Below are 17,578 nucleotides of genomic sequence, written 5' to 3'. Positions count from 1 at the left end.
CTCTCCACTTGGTAAATGATACCTGGGGCGCTTTAGCCCTGCACACATGTGCCTTGCCTTCGACAGGAATCCACTAGATGTGCTAAATTTTCACATAGTTGTTCAGCAATACAAAGCAAGAAACAGTCAGCAATGGATTAGGCCACAGCCTTACATATCACTAAACAACAGGCACACACAGACTGCAGATGATCAGCTTATCATTGTCCCATCCCAGCACATACTACAATCTCTCACCCGCACTGTTAGCACCAATGTCATTGCCACAGGCCAGTATCAAGAATGTCATATCAAATATGAGAGGGTAGCACAGAAACAGTTATCAGGGTTCGTCCCTTAACCCAGGGATTTCACATTCGTGAACAAAGTGGGGGGAAATCCTAGTGACTTGATGGGTTAGGCCCACTGTGGATAAACACACAGGGTGGTGAGAAGGAGCGGTGAAGGGATTCTGTTTTTTTGCATTCTACTTAAAGCGGTGCTTTATCATCCTGCATTGGATTTTGTCCAGACAATGGGCCAAGCATTTAAGGATGCTTCGGGCGTTGTTTGCCAAGGTGTCAAGAAGGATCTTATTAGGGATGTCACCAGATATGTCAAGAACCAGTGTCTGCCTTTGTCTAAGATGCTCAGGGTATCATTCCCGATTTGCTGGTGACCGCCCGTGTGCTGCTTCCCTGTTTGAAGCCAGGCAGGGATTCCTTCAGTAGGTTGTTTTCACTGATGTACCTCTTATGTGGAGTAGATATAGGGCTTTTTGTGCTGTTTGTCAAAACTAAAAGTTTACCAGTGAGGGGCTGAAAACTGTTCCATTGCTAGGATCAGAGGAAGGTGTGTTTTAAAGAAGAGAGGCTCGACTCAACGTGAAATATTAAGGAATTTACATTGGAAAAAGAAGGAGGAGAGGAGCTGCCCAAGAAGTGGGAATAGATATGACAGCAATGGCAAATGAACAGGGATCTACAGCGGGTTGGTCAGTGTTCGGGATGGGTATGGGAGAGACAAGCGATAGCGTAAGTAAGGGATACTACGAACTGAGCCAAGTGAAGGAAAAAGTTGACAGATATATGAGAAACAAACTACTGAGATTTCCATGTCATATTGTACTACTATACTGTGTTACTGGCTATTGTGAACTGTTTTAAAACCAATAAAATGTGTTATGAAAACTACATTGGAGAAGGATTTGTTTAAAAAGCTTACCCAGAGCTGGGGTAAGTTTAGTTGAGCAGCCTGCACCAGTGAAGCTGGCAAGGTGATCTGAGGATTTAAGAGAGGCCATGCTCTTAGTGACAGAAGGCTTAATGCCTTCCTCAAAATCATGGCAGTCCTCGCTGCACTTTGTGGAGTGTGTTAGGGTGATGGAAATACAGGAGTCACCATATTCCTTTTTAACACTGAAGATTATTTTCTTTGAGATCATTCATTATATATATCATTCAAGCGTGACAACATGACGGTGGAGCTGGGGTATATCTGTGTCTAATAAAGACAACAGTTTTTGCCTTCTTTTAACAAAATGAAAGTTGCATCAGCCGATTAGATGTTTTTCTTCTAGTGTTTCCAGCTGTGAGTGCAAAAGGCTGGCCTGGTTTGTAGTGGATACCTAAGGTATTTACACCTTATACCAGGTCCAGGTATCCCTTATTAGTGAAATGTAGGCAGTGTTCTAGCAGCTTAGGCTGTCTAGAAGTAGCTGTAGCAGAGCAGCTTAGGCTGAACTAGGAGACATGCAAAGCTTCTGCAGTACCACTATAGTTACACAGTACTTATACACAATAAAATACTAAATTCAGTGTTACAAAAAATAAAGGTACTGTATTTAGTGACACAAGGCCAAAAATATCTTAGAGGCAATACTCCTTCTGGAGGTAAGTATTATGCACAATATATACACTAGTAACCAAAATCAGGTAAGTAAACAGTCATAGAATAGTGCAAACAGTAGAAAATACAATAGATTGCAATGGGCCTAGGGGCAACACAAACCATATACTAAAATAGTGGAATGCGATTGTCAAATTCCCACACTAGCAAGTGTAGTGTGTTGAGGGGCTCTGGGAGTGTAAGAAAACGCAAAAGGTAAGTAAAGGACCCCACCCCAGCACCCAGGAAAGCAGGAGTAAAGTACAGCAAGTTTCTTCAGAACACACTACAAGTCGTGATAAAGGATTATGCAAGAAACAAGCAACAAGCCTTGGTTCAAGCAAGTAAGCAGTTAGCGTCAAAGAGGAGCTGCCTGGCCCCAGAAGGGACCTGGGGGTCTCAACTAGGACTGAGGAGAGCGAGGGGGCTCTCAGCACTTCAGAGGGCCCTCAGAAGACCAGGCAGCACCCACAGGAGCCCCAGAACACGGGGACAAAGAAGATGCAAAGTGCAGTCATTGCAGCACTACACTAGAAGGTCCCACACCGCCGGAGAACAACTCAGGGAGCTGTGCGTCCCAGGATGGAGTGCTGGGGACCTGGGCTATGCTGTGCGCAAAGAACTTTTGGAAAAAGTGCACAGAAGCCCAAGAAGCCGCAGAAGACGCGGTGCACAGGGGTACTGTCGTAGCACGGGAAGGCAAGCTCTTACCTCCACCAAATTTGGACAGCTGGACCTTTGGACAGACTGGATCACTTCGGTCCACCATCTGTGTTCCAGGGAGCACACTCGTCATCAGGAGAGGAGTCCCAGAGTACCGGTTGTCATCGCAGAAGGGTGACTGCAGAAACAGAGAAGTGACTCTGTAACTCCACTGGAGATTCTTTCGATTCTTCTAGTGCAGGGTGAAGACAGGCAGTCCTCAGAGCATGCACACCCTGGAAACTGTTGGAAATGCTGGCTGGAGCTGCAGTTGCAGGTCACAGGAATCATCCTAGATACTTTGTTGCAGTTTCAGCGGTTCGTGGAGCAGTCTGCAGTTGATCTGACAGTCAAAAGCTGAAGCAGAGCAGTCCTGGGGGAATCTTGCAAACCGAATCTGAGGAAACACCCAGAGGAGAGACCCTAAATAGCCCCGAGAGGGGGATTGGCTACTTACCCAGGTATACACCTATCAGGAGGCATCTCTGACGTCACCTGCTGGAATTGCCCACTCAGGGTTCTCCAGAGGGTCCCCACACCTTGGAATCCAAGATGGCTAACACCAAGGACACTCTGGAGGAGCTCTGGGCACCACCCCTGGGGTGGTGATGCACAGGGAAGTGGTCCCTCCCTTTTCCTTTGTCCAATTTTGCACCAGAGCAGGGACTGGTGGTCCCTGAACCGTTGTAGACTGGATTATGGAAGGAGGGCACCATTTGTGCCTTTCAAAGCATTTCCAGAGGCTCTGGAAGGCTACCCCTCCCATGCCTGCAACACCTATTTCCAATAGGAGAGGGTGTAACACCGCTCTCCTAAAGGAAATGCATTGTTCTACCTTCCGGGGATTGAGCTGCTCAATCCCCAGGTGTGCAGAAATCTGTCTGTGAGGTGGCAGCAGCTGGGGCTGCAGTGGAAACCTCAGAGAGCAGGTTTGGCAGTACTGGGGGTCCTTGGTGGAGCCCCCAGGGTGCATGGGATTGCACCCCAATACCAGATTTTTTTAGACACCTCACATAGCCATATTCGGAGTTACCATTGTGAAGATACATAATTGTATTGATATATATGTAGTGCACACTTATAATAGTGTCCCCGCACTCACGAAGTCTGGGGAATTGGCCCTGGACAACGTGGGGGCACCACTGCTAGTGCAAAGGTGCCGTCACACACAGTAACTTTGCACCTAGCCTTCAGTAAATGAAGGTTAGACATATGGGTGACTGATAAGTTACTTAGTGCAGTGTAAAATGTCTGTGAAATAGTGTGTGCACTATTTCACTCAGGCTGCAGTGGCAGTCCTGAAGAAAGGTTTAGTCACTAAAGTGTAGTGACAAATTTGGTAAGTAGAGAGAGCATAAGCACTGGATTTCTGGTTAGCAGAACTTCAGTGACACAATCAAGCATACTGACAACACATATATGCCACAAACTATGAGCACTGGGGTCCTGGCTAGCAGGATACCAGTGAGACAGGCAAAACATACTGACAAACAGGCAGAAATTGGGGGTAACATGCCAAGAAAGATGGTACTTTCCTACAGTGAGTAAGTAGGCAAAAAGTTAAAAGGAAGGGTTTGTGGTCCTTTCTGTCTCTGGAACTTGCAGAGCTTTTCTCCAACATGCGAGTTCAGCAAGGAACCATTCGGCTGAACCTTTTTTTATTTTTCTATTTAGGGTCAATAAGACATACACTTATTGAGTACATGGCATAGTAGTAATTTGTGATGGCATTGAGCATGCTGAAAGACGTTCCAGGACCTAGCTGATTTCAATCCATGTTCTTGATATCAGAAACATAAATGGGCTCTTTTTGGTGTGATTTCCCCTTTGTCATAGTTCATGGCACATGGGAATTACAGGTGGTCAGGCCTGTCTGCACAATCTGTGTGGTTTCTGTTTTTTAGATTATTATATCACTAAAACGAGCTGTAAATGTGTATGTGTTGGAGCAATGCAACATGGACTCAGTGTTGTGGATGGAAGCCACGAACAGGGATAATGCTTAGCCTGAGCACTTTGAAACATGCAGCATCAGATGTTCCAAAAAAGATTACCGGGAATGTGTACGCATTGCATGATCATGTGGTGAAGGCACTGTTCAACCGAATGTGTTTTCTCCAAGGAAGTAGGCGTCACCTTGCCATTAACATGAGCCTTGCTCCTGTCGTGTTACAGCTAGGTTGTCCAGCACCCAAATCTGGAATTATGTGGCACAGTATTAAAGGTGTCATCTATGTTTTTTGGAGATACTTAAACATTACTTGTTTTAAGAATGCATCCAACAAACACTTTCATAGTGTATGGGGGCGTATCGTCCCCTGCGGCATATCCCAAGACTTTGCCTGAGTGTCACTTTCCTTTTTGTGTTTCGTTTACTCTGTTTTGGGGTGTCGTCACTCCAGACAGTATGACATTTTCTAAAGATGTGCTTAGTACTTGATTGCTTCCACCCCTATTGAATTAGCATGTGAAACTGGGTACCCCATTACTTACCAACTATAGCTGTTTTACTGGTGACTTCATGAAAGTGTCTTGCTCCTCATCCCCTGCATCACAGACTCAATGAATGTCATACATTGTTGACTGGAGTACAGCTTGGTCACTACTGAGCAACCTACTGTTTCCCACTTCCTGTGACCCCCACTAAATCAAAACTCCTTGAATACCACATTGCTACTCAGTGGGATGTCATCAAAATAGCCAATCTGTGCATTGGGTGCTCTCATTACTTTATCACAGAATGTGCTTAACCCGTTCCGAATGATCTTTGAAACCCCCTGCAAAGTGTTATACCTATGATGATTAACTTGATGGAGGCATACTAAGGGCCTCATTATCAACATGGAGGTCCAGACCGCCATGCCAGCGGTGGCGAAAATTACCGTCACCGGCATGGCGGTCCGGACCGCCATATAATAAACAAGGGAAGACTACTACAGGCGGCTCTCCGCCAGGCTTCCACCGACAGGCAGCCTGACGATGGCGGATTTCTCTATCCGACAGGGCAGCGCTGCAAGCAGCGCCGGCGTACGGATGGAGAACCCTTGTTCCTCCAGCCTTTCCCTGGCGGTTTCTCCCGCCAGGGAAAGGCTGGCGGAAGGGGTGCTCCGGGGCCCACCTGGGGGCGCCTGTACTGCCCATGCACTTGGTATGGGCAGTGCAGGGGTCCCAGTGCACAGCCTGTTGCGCAGGTCATCGCCCTATTTACGGGCAGTGATATGGCCGACGGGTGCCGCCGCACCCGCCGCATTGCAGCATTGACGACGCCTCCATGTGGAGCCGTCGGCAATGTCCTGGCACAGCATTTTGCTGGGCCAGCTGGCGGAAAAACACTCTTTCCGCCCGCTGGCCCAGTGAAATGTATCTTATGGGGTCGGCGGGGTCTTCTAGGGGCTGGCGGTCCACGTTTAGACTGCCAGCATCAACACAGCAGGGAATCCCGCCGTGTTCATAATGAGCCCCTAAGTCATGAACCATTTTAACACTAGATTTAGAGAGACTCCTGTGAACCAGCATAGCACATGATGTTTGGACCACGCATAGTGCCTCCTAATGTCAGAAGCGCCCATCCTTCTTCTCTTGGTGGGTTGTATACGTTTCTCACCTCCCCCCTCCACACCTGGCGAGCACTCGCCCCAATGACATGTAGCTATAATCTTACCTAACCTTCGCAACCACTCATGGGGAACCACCATCATCACAACCTGAAAGTAAAAAAAGAGCTGTGGGCAAGAAAAGGCACCCTTAATAATACAAATCCAGATGTGAGTGTAAATGGAAATTAGCTACAAAAAGCTAGAGAGTTGCCTAATCTTTGAATGCAGAAAACTCTCCATATCACACCTGAAACCCTGAAATCAGCATAAAAGTGGATACCAAAATATCTTAACAGGCTTCACACATAGTTCAGCTGCAGAACAACACTCTCCATCACTGTATCTCTAACAAGCTGAAACCAGAAACAATCAGATGCCTAGACTCTATTGCAGCATTCAGAGGTCTTCCAGTGGATAACGATACACTCTCCCCCATAACTAACACATACCCTATCCACCTATGGGAGAAAGAAAATAAAAAGAGACAACTGCTTCTCAATCAATGCTCTCACGTCTCATTAGCTGCAATGCAACTGGTCTTCTCTACTTGCCCGCGTCAGTAGTTCACAATACAGTAGCAGCCCACAAACACAACACTCTCAACAGTAAGACTTATACTCACCCATTAAGGGAAATTCTACTAAATCATTGCTAGCTCTTTTAGAACAAAAAGGTCATGGCATAGATCCCCTGAACCAAGGACCCATTTCTTACACAACATACTTAAATTAAAACTGAGCAACATGCTTCTACTTAATTCTTCTGGAGCTCTGCCGTTTGGTAAATAGTGGGGGCGAAGGGGGTTACTGCAATTCCTTTTGTTCATGGTGAGGAAGTTTCTAGGTCAGGACTGCGCTTTTATCTGTCTCTGATTCCTGCTTCAGGAAAGCTGAAGACAGCCAGGTGCAGAAAACTTGCTCCTCGTGTGACCATTTTCTATGTGCTCCTGCTTGAAAAAAAACCTAGTCCCATCTGATGTGAGAAAGATGACTTTAAAGAAAGGCTGTGTCTGGCGAGGACCCTGAAAATATCACTGGAAAGAGAATCACCCCAAACTGGTTGTGAAGTTTGCAATGGTGGAGCCACATCCCCTGTCTAGAAAATGTAGCATAGGAGGGAGTACTCTGTAAAGTACTCCAAGAGTTGCTGTGTAATCAAGGCTTGTGTCTTCCTGACAGACAGTATCTCAGAGATGAGTGGACATCTCTTGAATTCTGCATTTCCTCCATAGGGGGGCAGAGGTATTGCCTGGTACATAGAAGACTATCTGCCTTCTGGCAGAGTGAGGAAGTGTTCATGGCCCAGCACAGGGAGAGACTGTCAAGGAGGAGAAGAGCAGTGTGTTCCTGGCCTTTGAAGCAACCAGAGAAACCAAATGTTAACAGAGAGCAAACCGAGGAGCAACCTTTATCGTGAGGCGGGCCCCAGTCTCTCTGTGCACTTCTTCCTTATGGACTGCCCCAAAGACTGTAACCAGCTAGGCTTGGCTGTATCCACCATCCACTCTGGACATGAACGGCGAGGCAACAACTGCACCTTGCCGCCGTGACACTGACTGGCCTGTGATGCCTCTGCTACATTTTGCCTATGTGACCCTCATCAGCCTGCAAGGCTGTAACTGCACCGTGCCACAGCAGACATGATCGGTAAAGGAGGCTGCAACTGCACCTCGCCACTGTTAGCCTCATTGGCCTGAGAGGACCCAACTACATCTTGGAGCTGTAAATCTGTTCGGCCTCTAGGCCACTGAGAGCCTGAACAGATGAGGAGGTTTCACCTGCACGCCACCGCTACAAACCAGGCCAGCTGGAGAGACCACCTCCACTGATGTGGCCATCCTGTAACATTAAACCCAGTGCTGCTTTCTGCCTGCACCATCAACCCAAAATGGGCTACTGAAAGTGCACACTGCACTCAGCCTGCAGCCTGTTCCACGGGTGCTGGCAAGCAGGCATTGTGAGGCTCGTCCACGGCCACAGCTTCCAGACTGCAGCACTCTTGACTGTGATACTGTACAACTGTGCCTGATTTGTGCCATTGCCATCAGTAATGAGGACTATGGTGTGGAGAGGATATTATGGCAGGAGGACGTAACATTATGTGAAGGACGTAACTAGAGATTGAACCTTGTGTTCGTTATTGGATTGTGCAGTCTTTAGTTTTGTTAAGAATTAAACTACTTGCTTTTATGAAAAGACGAGCACTAGGCTGGACATTCAAGCCTGTGCCTGCTGCCTGATTGTTGACTTCTGACCTCTTCTCCCCACCCCTACCTCCCTGGGAAGCCTTGGAATGCTTGGTCTTGCTACCCTGCCAGTGAAGTGCGGGAGGGGATGTAGTCAGCACAATTTAGAGAGTCACAGTAGGACAGACTCCGCAGTTTCAAAAGACCCCAGCAACCACGGTTGGATCCTTGTAGCCCTTGTTTGCCCCGTGGTTCTCCGGAAGAAGGTCTAATATTTGCTCATCCATTTTCTCGCACCTAAGCTATATACCAGATTGGTATATAACATCAAAGACAAGATATGACCTACTAGCTAAGAGAAAAACAGACATCTTTCTCACCACTGAAACTTGGATGATATATGGCTCCAGTACTCAGATATTTTCACAAGGATACCAATGCTTCATCCAGAACCACCAAGCTAACAAGCTCTTGAAAAGCCAATAGGTCTTGACTTTTAATTGCATTACCTGATGCCCTGAACTAAGGACCCCTCTTTACGCAACACAGGAAGTGCAAGGACTAATAATGATGCTGAGTTTGGGTGAAACTTACAAAATGGCAAAAATAGCTAGACAAGGAGGGGCAGTGGAATGAATGGATGGGTTTAGGGAAGTGGGAATAATACAGAGATCAAAGGAGACAGGGATTTGATGCTAACGTAGCACACAGATAGAGCAAAACAAAAAAAGATCCACTTACACAAAGTGCTAAAATAAAAATAAAAAAGTAGTTCAATGAATATAAACAGTAGAAGGATGCAAGTAATTTCATGAAAGGGATGGTGAAGAAGCTACGCTGCCAGGAGGGGCAAATACAAGAAGAGGAAGAAAAGCTATTGTATAAGAAGCATACAAATGAGTTATACAACACAGCCAAACAATGGTAAGCAATGGGTTAACTCAAAACCCACAGTACACATTGTTATAATACATAAGACATTTTTGACAATAGACAGCTAAAAGCTGTATTTTGACGAGACCTAAAAAAGGAGGAGGTCTAGCTGTGATAGTGAAGGAAGACATCACCAAAACGGTTAACAATGTACGAAGATCAGGAAATGAACCTCTACTGACAATATGACAATCTACCCCAATTTCCTAATAAACATTTCTACTACTATACAGACTTCCACCAAAAATGAAGCATTCACAGATCCATTTCTAGCTTATCGACAAATACCTCAAGTATGTGTCCTCAGAGGTCTAAACATCTGCTCTCACAACAAAAAATGTTGCAGCTTAATACCATCACATTTACACTAACCACCCTAAATTTCTCCCAAATCATCGTGGGACCAACTCACACAAGGGGGACACACACTGGACGCTGTCTTCTGCAATCTCGATAGAGCTAGTGAACACCACAGACATTTGCTCCACTCCGATGAACCAACCGTTTCCTCATTTCATTTTTTTTTTTTTTTTTCATTCGGGCAAACAGAATTGATGTCAAAGATAGATCTTTTGCTACAGAATAATGTAATTACATGCCTTTACATTCAATTCATAAAGGTATTAAGGATGATCAATTGACACTAAGATAATGGCCAATCCTGTACCTTGAATCAATAAGAAAGACAAAGATATAAAGAATGGCAAGGTTAAGGAACATATCACCAACACCACAGCATTATCCAAAAAAACAGCTAAAGCTAATTACGTCATTGTATCCTCCACTCACTTACTCAGTGCTGACCAGATCCGCTGACCGCAGCATCTCTTTCTATAACCTTTGAGCCTATATAAACTCAGCTCAAAAGTCTGGAGAGCCAGTAATCTCGCTCTCCAATTCTCAAATGCTGGAGGCTCAGCCTTTAACCAGTCTGAGGCAATACACAACCACAAAATCGCCATGGCCATAAAGAGGAGATATTTCTCTTTTTTCAAACACTCGTTCATCTGTGCAGGATCCAACACTCCCAACAATATCAATGTGGGTGTAAGGGCAATCAGTACCCCAATAATAACCCCTAAAAAATACTCTATTACCTGTAGCAATGGTTTCAACTTGGAGCAGGCGTAGAACAGATGCACAATCTCCACCTCTGATTCCCCAAAACGATTGCATGTGCCATCCTACCCGGCCCACTTAAACTATTTCCTCATTTCAATAAACCATGATATTACAACAAAACCTCCAACCAACTCTATGTTCAAGTGACAGCATACAGATAGTGGAAAAACACTCTCTGTGGAGAATTTTAAAGACAACCTTACAAAAAGCATTAGTCAAAGGAGAAGCTGTGTGACTGGGTGGGCATCAAGACAACAAAGGAAACAGAACAAGCCTTGGATGAAAGATGATATAAAAAAAATAAAACCACCTATATGTACCTTTTAGTAATATTGGTACAAACCCAACAGCCTATTGGACAAAATACTACCACTAAGACACAATATGATGTGCAAATCATACATCAAAGTACAATTACAAACAGCAAAGCCTACTACTCAACCAGAATTTTACCAGATTCAAATCTCCCTCAGGCACATTTCCTTCAGAACTCAAAATATCATACATGCAAATGCATTTAAGAAGAATAACTTAGACCCAACAAGCTCAAACAACTACAGACCAATGTCCAACTGACCATTCATTGGAAAATTAAAGAAAAGGCCTTCTCGCATATCTCAAATCGTGTGGAGGTAAACAAACTCCTTTCTAACCACTTAACAGGATTCCGTTCCATTTTAGACAACCTGACTACTACAGTGTACGAAAATGGAGTGGCAGCACTCATTCCTTTGCACATATCATGAACATTCAACATTGTACATCATGAAATCCTAATGGTCAGAATAAATTTTGTGGGCATCAAAAAAATACCTTGTCTGGATCAACCCCTATCATATACACAGGTCAAACATCCTCCCTGCCACCCATATTTACCTATAAAACCATACACCATCAAGAGAGCCATCCTGCAGGGATCAATTATCTCACTGCTTTTGTCCTATCCAACCCACTTGTGTAATAATATAATCTCTAAATGTCAAATGCTGGCAATACCCTGATAATTATCAAACTGGATAAGCCAAATGATCTTTGCTCTCAAAATTAGATGACTTCCTCAAAGTCATGACCAATGGATCATAGTCTCTCAAACTCAATGCACCAAAAACAGAAATCCTAAAATGAGGGGAACAGAAAAACTACAACCCACTAATAAGTGATCTGAAGAACAAAGAATACTATCAACAGCCACCTTTTAGAACTACGAAATTATTACGAATTCACCCTTGTCCGTGATCCCACAAGTCAACCAACTGACCAAATCTACACTCCACACCAGAAGGACAGTCCAGTCTGACACACTTTCTCTTGGCTTGGACTACAGGAAGAGATTCAGGCAACCACCTCATTCATCTTATCAGGTCTAGACTATGACAATGAATTATACCAAAAAGAACCAATTTATTCTACGAGGTGATTGCAAAGAATTTCAAAATGCTGTAGAAAGCTAACATTTGCACCTTGGGATTTGCCACCACATATCACTGGCACTGAAAGCTCTAAAATTGCAGTCTGTTGCCTAAACATTTACCTTCAAGGTATTGTGTGCAAAACACAAAGCAGTAAACAGAACTGGACCAATATTTCTACAAATGGCACTCAAGAAATACTACTATAAAATGATGGCATGCTTTAGATCATTTTTCTTAACATTTTGACTTCCATGGACCACCACTTAATCATTACAGGAATCCATGAACCCCCACATAGCCATTACTGGATGCTGGGGACCCTGGCCTAAGGATTGTCAATGATTTGAACTGCACACAAAAACAAAAAATAAACAGAAATAAGCACTGATCAAACAAATACACAAATGATTAAATATTTTATTTAATTCGCAAATTTAAAAACAATTCTGATGTTTACATTTAACAGGAATGTTTGGTCTTTTGTAAATTCAATAGAGGCAGCCTATCGTCCATACTTTATTCTGTTTGATACACTTGCACTGCTCCCATTAGGCAATCTGAGGAGACCAACTTAATCTTAATTTCCATTTTCTTCACATTGACAGAACATTTTGATATTTACAATTTTACATTGTGGTTCTTCATTTATATACACTATTATTATTGAAAATTCAGTCACGCCAACGTAAGTAAGATTAGAACTGATCAAGTGTAATATTTTCTAATCATGCTGGGAAGTAGCGAGGGATCATTTATCTGTTGACTGTTTCTTTAGAGTAAACAATTACATGCGACCTCCTGGACGACCAAAAGTACCAATGGCCTATGCTTTACTCTATGCGAGAAAGTCTATGTGTTCTTTATGATGTAACAGTCTCCCTCTATAAAATTGATGTATTGTAATATGTAACAATACCTAATTTGCGTTTTATATCAGACTGGTCATTAGGGGATTTCCAAAACAACTCTGCTTCTAAAAGGCTAGTGGGGTGGGTCAGGGACAATTCGATGTCGGCCACTGAGGGACAAACTGGATGCAGTAAGTCACAAGTTACTTCACCTCTAAACATATAATAAGGCTTTGAAACACACAGTCACATGCTAGGCTCACATCCGAAAGGCCAGAAGGTCTAGGAGAATCAATAACTGGTCACACTAGCCTTTGAAAGGTCGGACAGTTTACACTAAAGATGGCGAGGTGAGACAGTTACTCATAAACCAAGCACTATTATTTGACTCTGCCCCTACCTAACACTCAGAAAACTGAGTGTTTAGTAATTTGGACAGATTAAAGTGCTTATATCTGAAAATTAACAAGAAATAACTAATAGCTTGGGTCCTACATCTTTACCAGTCACTAAGAGGGCCTATACGAAATGTGTTGTTTTACATACACAAAGACACAATTTGGTGTTGACCAGCGGGGTTATGAAATGTTACTGCTGTTCCAAAGTACTTTTCCCAGGATCCATGCGTACAGAAATAGGACAGCGGCATACATACCAACAGACTCGATTCAGTCGGAAGACTGACGATTTTTTAAGCCAAAAATGACTTATTTTATCTGTCTCCCGCCTGGTACTGCCTCTGTTTCGACATAGATCAAAGCAGAAAATATATTCCACCGACTTTTTTTTCTCAAAATCTCCCTTTTTCCAGTTTTGAAATGTTGGCATGTATGCTACAGATCTTTCTTGCTTGTATTCTTGCCCACAGTAAACATAAATCCCCTACACTGGCCACTGCACACGTGCATCGACAGGGCAGTCCGGCTCTAAGTCTCTGGTGGCGACTTTCCTTCATGGAGCTTAGACACTGAAGTCAATTCAATATGGATTTGTGAAGTGTCATCCCTGCCTTAAGTAAAGCGGAAGAAACAGCCCACGGGCTTCATAGGAGAATTTTCGGGAGTCAAGTTCAGCACAAATCAGCACACTCACGTTTTGATAAAGTATATAACCTTAGAAGAAAGAGAGACTGAGGCCCAGATTTATACTTTTCTTGCGCCGCATTTGCGTCATTGTTTGACGCAAAAGCGGCGAAACTTACAAAATATAATTGTATTTTGTACGTTTGCGCCGCTTTTGCGTAAAAAAATGACGCAAATGCGGCGCAAAAAAAGTATAATAGGGGCCAGAGTTTGTCATGAAGACTTCCACTTAGGTTTAAGTGGGGTACAGCAGCATTGCAAACGCTACACTCTACAGAAACAGACCATTATAGATCCATGCAGGCCAGTGAGGGAAGCATAAATTGGACAGTATGAGATGTCCTCCCTAAAACTGTCCTTGTGGGGACCATGTGTTATCTGAATCTAAGACCTCTTTGGCCTCAAAAGCCTAGCAGAACAATTTCAGCGCCTTGAGGAGTGAGAACCTCTTGCACTGGTTGGCTTTTTTTCTGACACCACAGGGCCTGAATCATAAAGGACTTGACCTTTTTGTTTTCACTAGGCCTGAAAAAGCTGTAACTTTACGTCCGTTTCACCAAACATTAAAAAAATATGTAATTTCATGCCACATATGACTGCGTAGTCAGCTCACGCATGCATGGCAGGCAGGCAATGGTAGGTTTCCAGTATAATTTGACCTGCCGACCTGAGCATTTGCAGGGGTGTCTCACAGTTCTGGTCAGGAAAGTTCCACGTGCATGAGCTGAACTGCCACTCACTCAGAACTTGGTTGTGATTCCCAAAGATTTGCGAACGCATCTCTCAAACTTTTCAGCGTGTGAATGATCCACTTATGAAGTGCCACAAACTAAGTATTTGTAGGAAAGAGAGACATGATAGCGAAAATCATGTTCAATGGAATGCAAAAATCTACCAAATGTTCAATCCAAAATGTTACAGATTTTCGAATTGTAGAAATGCGCGTAATAAGCAGTCTGTATACTTCTCGCAAGCAGTGCTAATGAAACAGCCAAAGAGCTTTCTTTGTGAACCATTCATGAGTCTGTTGACACAGGCATGTCTAATTTACACTAGCATAAGCCAGTTTATGAATTTGCTCAAGAAATAGACCTACAGATCATGCGTACTTTAAATCACGGGCACTTTTGGATGTCAAATGTTGGTACACAAGGTGGGTACCCCCCCAGATTCTGCTCAATGTCAACAACTTGCCAAGTCATTAATTTATAACACACCTCAGTATGTAAAATAGTTTATTAAACTCTTGGTGTGCGCAGGCATGCACTCTACATACGGGACTATAACAGGCCAAAAAATGCATTAGTTACTGCTGCTGCCCCCTTCTACTCCTCAAACAGGTGACTCCATACCAGCATACTATGACAACATGGTAGGAAAATTCAGGCAGCAGGGCTGGATAGGCATATGTCTCATACACACGCACTCATAAGGATACCTCCAGCTTGCTGTTCATGGTTGTGTCTACAGGTCGGCCTGTATTGAGCACTTAAGGAATCTGCATGGGTGGCTGAGGACAGGGTCTTGGTGAGATGGCTGTAGGGTTTATGGTGGGTTGGAAGACTAATGCTGCCACATAATTAGAGAGTTTTGGAGGGTTGCTGGTTGGGATTGTCAGTGAAAGTTTAAGGCTCTTTTGGATGACTGAGGGGACTCATTGGATGACCAAGAGGCCAACACCGTATGGTCAGGTTGAGCGTACAGATGACATGTTTGAGTGGAGCATCTGGTGGATGGATGAAGGGTCACAGATTATGGTCTACTAGTTTCATTTAATGGTTGAGTGTGCCTCTTTGTAAAATCTGGATGGGCAGATGGAGGATGTGAGTTGATAATTGGAGGCCTTAAGGGGTGATCTCAGGGTCTGAGTGGCTGGTTGATGGATCTTGGTAGATAGCGAGGGCATGTGAATTGGTGGCCAGTTTTCAAAGTGGATTTTTGGCAGTCCCTGGGTGGACAGAAGTGGTGGCTGGGGGCTGCGTGCATGGATGGGGCTGGGAAGATGGTGGAGGGCTGAGCGGATGGTTGGAAATGGAAGGGGAGCTAGGAATCCGAGTGGATTGTTGAGGGTGTAAACTCATTGTTGGCTGTCTGGGGAGATGCTAGGCCATGGAAGGGTCATGGTGGATGACTGAAGTTTCCAGGTCAATGGTTAACGGACGTGAGTGTATAGGTAAAGAGATGTGGGTGGAGTGGTTGGAGGGGCCTTGTTAGCTGGCTTAGTACAGGAGTAGAGGTGTGGGAGTGAAGGGCAAGAGGGGTCTGGGAAGATGGTTGAAGGGTCTGGATGAACGACTGACTAGAGGACTCTCAGTGTATGTTTGAACAGATTCAGTGGCTGGGTGAGGGATATTGATGGATAACCGTTTTTCTGTGTGGAAGAGAGTTGGGTGCAGTAAAGATGGGGTTACAAGAGTGGTTTGGGAAGCCACTTATTTAGGTATATGGTGGCAGGTCGTGTGGATGATTAGGGGCTTCCACTGATGTTTGGTGGGTGCACGGTTGATAGAAGGCTGCATGGAAGGAAGTAGGATTTATAAATGTTTGGTAGAGAGTGGAAGGATGTTTATTGTGGGGGTACCTGAGCTAAGAGGAGGCTATATGGGTGGGAGTAAACTGGGTGATTTGCGGGGGGCAGCATGGATAATTGAGAGGAGACGTTATGGATCTCTGTTTGGAGTAACATAAATATTTTAGGCTGTACCGCTTTCTTTGATCGTTCCCTCCGCGCACTCACTCGTCTTCTCGGCTCTGTTTATACCGCGGTGCGGGTGCTGCAGTCTGTCTGTACCTAGCAAAGTGCATGCACCAGGCTGTGGGTGAGTCCAGAGTCTTCCCAATTCCATTTCACCTCCCCTCCACATGAATACCCATTCCTGCTCCAAGACCTTTGGGCACACCATGCGTTGCTTCATTGTACAGGCTTCCCATCCTGAGGTACTCAAAGTGCTCACCCGAGGCTCCCTCCCTGTGTGCGTGGAAACAGCAGCTGAACCTGGTCCAGTCAAAGCCGCTGACTGGGGCTGCTGTCCATGGTTCTGCATCTCTGCTGCCGCCCTCACCTTCCTATTGACCTATATGCAAAGCCAGGCTCTATGCACGAAACCGCCTGTGTGGGATTCTCCTGCCTCTTGGTAGGGGTATCCCTGGATAAATAGGTCCATGGCTCTCACCTTGCTCTTGACCTCGATGCTTGGCTCCCCCGGTCCGCGGCTACTGCTTGGGGCGCAGCGGGCGGCCCTGGCCATGACGGGCTGTGCCCGGCTGCCGAGCTGCTCCTCCTGCTCCCGGCCCCCGACAGCCCGCAGCTCCCGGGAGGGAGAAGGGGGGTTCGAAGTGCTCACCGACCCTGACGTCACCAGCTCAGCTCAAGGGGTGGAGCCATAGCAGAACGTCACAACTACGCGGCCCGTGACGTTACTTGGACAACCTAGGCACGGATTCCGCGGCCTTCTGAGGGGAAAACCATCTGCGCCGGGGGAAGCTGTGAAGACGGGAACCCCTCATGGCGGAGGGCGGAGTTGAAACCATCTTTGCGGGGAGTGGATGCCCCCATGAGCGCGGAGGAGGAGTAATGTGTGAGACCGTCTCTATTGGCAAAGGAAGAGACATTCTCTGTCAGTAGAAGGAAGCGCAGCAGCACCACTCACAGGAAGTGCAGGGCATCTGCGCCGACAGAGGCGAGAAGACTATTTGAGGCAAGGAGTGTTTAGAGTACAGGTGCCCCCAAACCACAAATACTAGTGCACGCGGTGTTTGTTCTCCGGGGTGGTAAGTTGGGCATTCAAGGGGTTAGGTGCCGAGACCCAACATAATGCAATAAGTACCACAC

The 17,578-nt window shown here is 45.2% G+C and overlaps 1 protein-coding gene across 1 annotated transcript in view; it reads right to left on the bottom strand.

The window, feature by feature from the left end:
- Positions 1 to 17,193, bottom strand: part of PARD6A (par-6 family cell polarity regulator alpha) — a 185,937-nt gene extending 168,744 nt beyond the window's left edge. Inside the window, exon 1 of the mRNA XM_069217560.1 lies at positions 16,920 to 17,193. Within this exon, the coding sequence (XP_069073661.1) occupies positions 16,920 to 16,994 (75 nt within the window). The 5' untranslated portion in view covers positions 16,995 to 17,193. The remainder of the gene's footprint in view (positions 1 to 16,919) is intronic.
- Positions 17,194 to 17,578: the final 385 nt, after the last annotated feature.

Source organism: Pleurodeles waltl, chromosome 12 (assembly GCF_031143425.1).
Source record: "Pleurodeles waltl isolate 20211129_DDA chromosome 12, aPleWal1.hap1.20221129, whole genome shotgun sequence".
NCBI lineage: Eukaryota > Metazoa > Chordata > Amphibia > Caudata > Salamandridae > Pleurodeles > Pleurodeles waltl.
The sequence above is the reverse complement of the archived record's forward strand: the minus strand, read 5'-3'. Positions and strand labels throughout refer to the sequence as shown.